This window comes from Hakea prostrata, chromosome 3 (assembly GCF_041222555.1).
Source record: "Hakea prostrata isolate BN-2017 chromosome 3, UWA_Hpros_2, whole genome shotgun sequence".
Classification (NCBI taxonomy): domain Eukaryota; kingdom Viridiplantae; phylum Streptophyta; class Magnoliopsida; order Proteales; family Proteaceae; genus Hakea; species Hakea prostrata.
The window spans coordinates 9,221,995-9,229,736 of NC_142602.1; the positions used below are offsets into that span (position 1 = coordinate 9,221,995).

The 7,742-nt window shown below is 38.9% G+C and overlaps 1 protein-coding gene and 1 pseudogene across 1 annotated transcript; both read right to left on the reverse strand.

Moving 5' to 3' along the window:
* Positions 1-1,719: 1,719 nt before the first annotated feature.
* Positions 1,720-2,231, reverse strand: LOC149020677 (oleosin H2-like; annotated as a pseudogene).
* Positions 2,232-3,734: 1,503 nt separating this feature from the next.
* LOC149020678 (uncharacterized) lies at positions 3,735-5,082 on the reverse strand. The gene is made up of 2 exons (XM_089146971.1): positions 4,626-5,082; positions 3,735-4,559 (listed from the first exon to the last, which is right to left on the reverse strand). The coding sequence occupies exons 1-2, from the start codon at positions 5,067-5,069 to the stop codon at positions 3,882-3,884; spliced, it is 1,122 nt and encodes a 373-aa protein (XP_089003097.1). The 5' UTR covers positions 5,070-5,082; the 3' UTR covers positions 3,735-3,881.
* Positions 5,083-7,742: the final 2,660 nt, after the last annotated feature.

Sequence of the window (7,742 nt, forward strand, 5' to 3'; positions counted from 1 at the left end):
TTCTTTTCCTTCTTTGTGTTTTCTTCTCTTTTTTTTTTTTTTTTTTTTTTCTTTTTTTTCCCTGTCTTTTTTTTTCTTTTTTTTCCCTTTCTTTTTCTTTTTCTTTTTTTTTTTCACGCCGACCACCGTACGCTCAACTTGCGTTAGCGCTCACATTCATACATAATTCAACAAATTATCAATTTAATCCCTTTTTTTTTTTTGGTAAATTTTGTCCCAAAATTGACCGTTAGGCATTTGACCCGGCTACTCATTCAAGTTTTCCATTTGGTTTAATGTGTTTTAACATTTCGTCATTCAGGTCAGCTTGCACACACTTTGATTACATTCTCAGGGTGGGGGGGAGACGCTATCAGCAATGATTGAACTCATGACCTCTACACTGAAACGTATGGATTTCTATCACTCTATCAATCCTGCATTGACGACTTATACAATTCGACTAGTTCAACCAAACCCATCCGTTGAATCTTGTTTCAAACTTGTGTAGCATTCGGATAAGTTGATTACACCCCTTAGCTCCTTTACAAAAAAAAAAGGGATAACTATTTGATAGCCTAGCTTCCTTGTATAGGTATTCCACACCAAACATGAACAGAAAAACTAGGCTGAACAGATGTCAAAAATCGACCAAAATAACCTGAATCAAATCGAATTTGAACCCATGTATAACTGAATGAAATCAATTTGGTTTGATGGTTACTGGAGTGGCAGACATACATTGCATCTCTTAATGGAGTGACACCCTCGGCTGCATCTCCTATTGGAGTGGCACCCTACACCAAATGCCAAAAAGAATCATTGAGCCACCCATAACCAATTATGGCACAATGGATGTAATGACCACACTCACTTGTTTTTGTCAAAATATGTATTTTACTAATGAATTTAAAAGTTCAATTCTATTATGTGCAAGGGTATTTAATCCACAACTAAACTCTAAAGGATTGAATGTGAGTACATTTTAGGGAGGATAGCTGCAATATATTAGTACGAAAAGCTTAAAAAGTGTTGACATCATTGAAGCTACTATCATTGGACGTTAGATCAAACGCATTATTCTCTAGTCAAGCTAGCAAACATCTGGTGCAACTTACAATAAATAGTAGACTTTTTTCGACATCCGAAGCATAACCAGTGACCGATTGCTTATGTTTCTATTTAGAAATATCTAAATTCTTATATAAACCATATAGACATTAATATTTGTCTGAATCTCAATTTTCAATTATGGTTTAGTATATTAGCTTATAGATCCTTAATAGCTCTAAAGAATGCTTGTAATATAAAAAATGTAACTAATATGTAATTGTCCTTCATAGTAATATAGTCTTTGTATTATAAAAAAAAAGGAAAAAAATCGAATTGGTTTGAACCCATCTATAAGTAAAACCAATTAATTCATCTAGTAGAAGTGACAAAGATAGAAAAGATCATTCATCAGATTCAATATTTGTGAGGTTGCAAGGAAAATTATTGTCAGTAAGCATGAGGTTTATTAATAGATCATATTGTTCTTGATAGTATCTGCAACAGAACCATGCTTTCATTAGATTAGATAAGTAAAAGCAACATCATTTGCTGAGCTATTCTCTCAGTTTAAGTCTCGCACTGGTGTGGAAAAGACCTCTCCACAAAGATTATATTAAAAAAAAACAAAAAAACAACTCTCGTAATTATACCCGTTTTATGCATCCATGAACACATATTCAATGCAAATCACGTCCTGCCGCCTTCATGGCGGGTCCGACCCCTTTCCTGGACCGGGCCGCCTTCATGGGTTCGAGCTAAATGGCTTGGCCCACGTCTCTGGTCCTCTGACCCACATGGCTCAACCCCTTTGCATATTCTGGCTGACGAGGTATATCGGTTCTCGTCACCGTCCCACTCAAGTAATTGAAGATCCACGATAGAGACGACACTGCCGTGAGTCCAAATACACCAGAAACAAGAAACCCCATCAGCACCATTCCGATGACGAACGCCGCAGGGACCAAAACAGGACTGAAGATCACAAACAGTGGAGTTGTCAAAGCTAAACCAACGATGGTGATGGTCAAAGTTATACCGGCCAAGATAAGCAAAAAACCGCCGATGGGGAAGACCGTGATGAACACAATGACTTGGGATGTTGAAGGACTCTTCTCAGGAATGGGACTCTTGATGCCTTGGCTGATATATCTTGGGTGACGAATATGATGGGCTTGAATCTCCCGCCTGCGATCTGCCATGACTGTAACTAGCTAGGTTCGCCCTTATGTGGGTTAAATTCTGCAAATCTCTTCTTCTGTTTGTTTGTGAAAGAGAAGATATACTTCGAGATACAGATATGAAGGCATAAGGGGAGAAAGACCAGTGTAAGCATATAAACTGAAGAACGGAATGACAGGTGGGCTGATCTGTACAGGTGTTGATAAGGTGGTGCCAAAAGGCTTGCATGAGAACAAGTCTATGAAGATCTCTGTGCTGAAGACTCTGACTACACTACTGAAGTTTTCCAGCTTTAATTAGAGTATCCAGAATCTCAGATGCTCTCCCCATAACATTTAACCACTAGAGTCAACCATTTGATCAATGTAGGATCCACACAAAAAAAAAAATCAGTAAAAATTAATGGATTTGTTTACGAGGCATGAATTAATCATAATTAAATTTGTTTGCTTCAAATTAGGCTATCGAATTCGCTAAAACATGCCAGGATTTGCAATTTGATTCAATGAATTTGATAAGCAGACTATATATGAATTCTCTCTGTCTCGATGTATTGAAGACTCTTTAATAAAAAATAAAAATAAAAAACGCCAAAACCCAAAACAAACTCATATAGTTCTTTTATAGTAATCCAGTACCACTTTACACTGAAAATAATAATAATAATAATAAAGATAAATGATACGCCTAATGTGTATTTTTTCATAATTCCTCCACGGTTTAATTATCTATTTATTTACATATATATATATATATATATATATATATTTTTAAGAAAAAATCGACTACACCTCCCCAATTTTATCACTTTCCACAACTCTAATTAACTACCAGCCACTCAGTTTCCACAATTCTAATTAACTACCAGATCCACAACTAACTATCAGAGACCAGGTCCAGCCTTTCAGGATGACCTAAAATTAAGTTTCATAAATATTGTAAATATGGATTTAAGTTTCATAAATATTGTAAATATGGATTTTCAGGGTAAAGATAGTTTATTACTGTGGGTGAAAACTAAATTACTAATGGCTAGCCACTGAGTGGTGCGAACCCAATGACCTTCCCGTACCGGTGAAAAAAAATGGATTCACAACCTTGAAAATTTTCAAAAATTATTAAATAATTAACTATCAAATGTTAGATAATTAACATACATGTGTTACAATCTTAATTATCATATTATGAGAGAGCCTGAAAATTGAGGACGTAAAAATATGAGGCTTAAAAAAATGCTGAGCACCGGTTAGAATGGAAATTTTAGACATGAAAGCAGCAAGGCGACTTAGACTTCCACTTTTGGCTTAGAACAAGTGGAATCACGGCACCTTAAGAAGAACAGTAACTTTACATCGAAAAATTCCATGCTGTTTTCATTCATATACCAAAGCACTGTTAGTTTAAACGGGAGATCTTGAGATCTTCGGGTTTTATTTATTTCTTTAAACTCTATAAGACAAAGGAAAAGTAAAAAAAACAAAAGAAAATAATAAAAGGTAAAAAAATACAAATACAAACAACCTAAAAGCAAAAGCAAGAACAAGCCCTACTACATAACCATCCATTCCATACACCTGCTTTATGCATGCATCGATCGGATATGATCCTATCCGCTGCCAAAACCGAGTTGCCCCATCTTTTTATAGACTGGTTGCCGTGTTAAACAGGATTTAAGTCTTGCCGCCTTCTTTCCTACCGGTTTCATGGGTTCGTCCAGTTTCAAGGGTTCGACCAGTTTCATGGGTCCGGCCGGTTTCCTTGGTCCGAGCACTTTCTTCCGCCTCTCGAGCTTTGTCCTGGATGGTCTGGCCCACGTCCTTGGTCGTCTGACCTACTTGCTCCGCCGCCTCCGCCAGGCGCAGCTTCACATAGTCCACGTCCTCCGGCATGTCGCGTGCCTTCCCACGTAGGTAGTTGAAGAACCACGCCAAAGACGACACGCCAGTGAGCCCAAAGGCACCGGAAGTAAGAAGCCCCGTCATTACCAGACAAATAGCAATCGCCGCCGGAACCAAAACTGGGCTGAAGATCACAAAGAGCGGAGCTGACGATGCTAAGCCGATTACTGTGATAGTCATGATTATTCCGGAGAGGACAAGCAGGATTCCACCGATAGGGAACAGCGTTACAAACGCTACAACTTGAGAAGTCGAAGGACCCCTCCCACGGTAGCGGTCTTCTCCGCCGCTTACGGTGCCATACTGCGGGCGACCGTAATAACCTCGAATATCTTGGGCCCTACCACCACCACCTTCATGGGCTCGACCAGCACCACCTTCGTAGCCACGATCGGCTTCATGGGCTTTACTTTGAATGCCTTGGCCCACATCTTTTGCCTTCTGACCCACCTCGTGGCCCACATCTTTCGCCTTCTGACTCACCTCATAGCCCACATCTTTTGCCTTCTGGCCCACCTGACCCGCGGCTTCCTGTATGCTCTGCCTTGCATACTCAAGCTTATCAGGCATGTTGGCTATCGTTCCGCGCATGTAGTTGATGATCCATGACAGAGACGACAGTGCAGTGACACCAAACGTACCCGAAGCAAGGAAACCCAACATGGCTAGACCGATGGCGATGGCTGCAGGGACCAAAATAGGGCTGAATATTATGAAGAGTGGGGTTGTTAATGCTAAGCCGATGAGACTGACGGTGAAAATTATGCCGGCGAGAGCGAGAAGGATGCCACCGACAGGGAGGAGGGTGACGAGCGCCATGACTTGTGAGGTCGAAGGACCATTCTTTTCAGTGTGAGCTGGGTAGGATGGGTAGGCTGGGTAGCGGCTCTTGGGATCATCGGTGATATTTTTCGGGTGATGAATGTGATGGACTTGAATCTCCTGCGGGCGATCGGCCATGGTAGTAAACGGTGTTTTCTGCTGGTGTTTCTACAGTTTGTTTTTCTGGGAATAGATTCAGAGAGGCAGACACGAAAGCGGTATTTAAAGGAAGCAAGGAAGAAAGAGAGGTGGACGCACGGGGAGTTTTAGGGAAGAAAGAGACACGACGCGTGTGTCAGTGAAGACAAGTGTTGGATAAATGGGAAAATATGTTCACGTTCATCAGAACAAGTGTATGCACCGAGTGTCTCCAAGTGAAGGACAATATCAGCTTTGGCCAGCTGGACTTGAATATATACGGATACGTGCTTCATAAAACCCATTTAAGTGAATAGAACGAACCATGCTGTTGTGCTAAAACAAAGCTAAACCAACTCGAACCGCTTGCTCCCATAGGTCGCAATTGGCATTATTTCGCTTGGAAATAAATAAGTGGCAGCTTCTGCCACTCTTGGCCCGGCCCGTTTTTCCCCACCTTTTGTTGGCTCGTGTGTGTTTGGGGGTCTAGTCTAGCAAAACTAGCGTTCACGATTTGCCCGGTCTGCAAGCTAAACAAAAAATATTGGACCGGACAATTTGAACCGCCCAGTTTGCCGGAGGTTCAATTCCCGCCCAACTACGGCTCGTCAATTGTGAACTTCGGAGTACGTGTTTGCTCCCTGTCCCTGCCGTATATACAATTATTCTTCTGATGACGTAGGCAGAGGGGCCTTGGATCTCTTCACCAACCCTTCCAAAAGGTAGAAGATTGTATTTTTTTAAAATTTTTGATGAAAGATTGTATTTTCTTCATACTTTTTTCTGTCACACACTTAAGTGAAAAAAATTCACTTCAACATCGATAAGAAGATGAGCTCTCTTCTTTCTCTTCTTTAAATAATTCCCAACATTATCTTTTAGATCTAGGACTTAACAAACAATTCTACCACATGGTTATTAAATTTAAGTTTTTTCAAAATACAATTGAAAGGGCAACCAAGATGCTTATGTTTCAAGTGCTGCCCTTGCTTTTTTATTTGTTAATACTGCAATTGATATTGTAAAACATTTCCAATATCAAAAACTTGAGAGTTCAACCATTCTTATTACAACAAGTTGATTTGATGGAAAAAAAAATTTGACAAAAGATTTTATTAAAAAAATTAATGAGGACACGTGTTGTTATATTTGCGTGGCTCATATTTTGGAAGAGTATTAGCAAGAAGTGAGAAAATGAAAATAAGGAAGGTATCATAATATTTGAGTCTTGAGAGACACACTAACATTGATATGTTTCTAACACAGTAGACCAACGGTGGGTAGTCTTGACTCTAATACCATTTCTAAGAGGCGCAAGTCTCCTTCTCAAAAGTAAGCTGTTGAAAAAAGGTGTTTTGAGTTATATACTTAAACAAGAGACATTTTAAAGTACTAGAATGATAGTCAAATGAACCGACCTTAGTGCATCAGATTTTTTTTTAATGAAAATGCATGTAAGATCATCATGGACGGAATCATTATGAGTGCTCAATAACACATACGATTCAACTACGTATAATAATCTAGTCCAAGAATAGCCGTTGGTTAATTTTACTCTAGTTATAAAATGAGAATATCATATATAACTGTATTCTAAAACTCTTGAGTATTCATTGCGAGAGCCTCTCCAATGAAAAGGATCCAGCAGACTCAAATCACACCATCCTCCTCTTTTTTTCTCTTAACATTCATCTTTCATAAGAGCTTTATCAGCATAAAAGGAAGAAATTAAACTTGGAACTCAATTTATCCTAAACTTCTTCTCTTTAGCATCTCAGCACTGCGTGGATTATTGGAGGTTTGGTGTTGGTGTTATATATATTTTTAAATGTGAAGCGTCTACCAACTCACAGAAGCATGATTGGTATCACATACACCAACAAACCCAGTAAAGTACTTCCTTTTATAAGATTTTAAATATTCATGCTTATTCTTTGTGGTTGAATTGAAATATTGAATGGTAAACTCCAAAGGAGCAGTTCTGTCATCGATGCTGAGTTCTGTCATCTATGCTGAGTTGCTGACATGTATAAGAGTATTCTTCAGTACAGACACCAGTTAAGCAAATTACTCACAGACATTTTAGGGAAGGCTTTACTATTTTGCACAGTGAACCTACTTATTCTCTTCTCCCTTCAAAACCCCATGTCATAGAGACAGAGACATCCGTGGATAGACTTTATTGCTTTGTCAGAGAGGCATTGGGAGTGCTAGCAGTGAATTGTTATGAGAAATAAGTTAGAGAGAGAGAGAGAGAAATAGGAGAAGATAAGAACAAGTGAAAACCATGCTAATATCTTCAGTGCTTCAAATGGCAAATCAAGCCCCTGATGAATCTTATAAGATTAGGGAGCTGGAGCTCACTGTCTTCAGAATTCAGAGATAGTTATAGAATAGAAAAAGAGAGATAGAGCTGAGATTCACAAGAAGCACAAGTTAAACACAAGAAGAAAAAGCAAGGAACCGCAGCAGACCAAAAATATTAGTAGTGGCATATATCAGTTTCAATTAAGTTCTGATAACATAAAATAAAGAAGATTTTAGAACAACAGAAAACACTTATAAACCTGAAGCTGATGTTTGATTTAACCCAAGAATGAAGATTAATGGCAGTAAGGGTAAAACGTCCTAATTCATCAGGTAAATCACTATGATCTTTAGAAGCCAATGACA

Bases quoted from the DNA above. Each gene is read 5' to 3' on its own strand.
- LOC149020678 (XM_089146971.1), bottom strand. From the start codon at position 5,069: ATGGCCGATCGCCCGCAGGAGATTCAAGTCCATCACATTCATCACCCG. The intron at 4,560-4,625 runs GTGGGCCAGAAG...GTGGGCCACGAG, and splicing joins TACAGGAAGCCGCGGGTCAG to GTGGGTCAGAAGGCAAAAGA.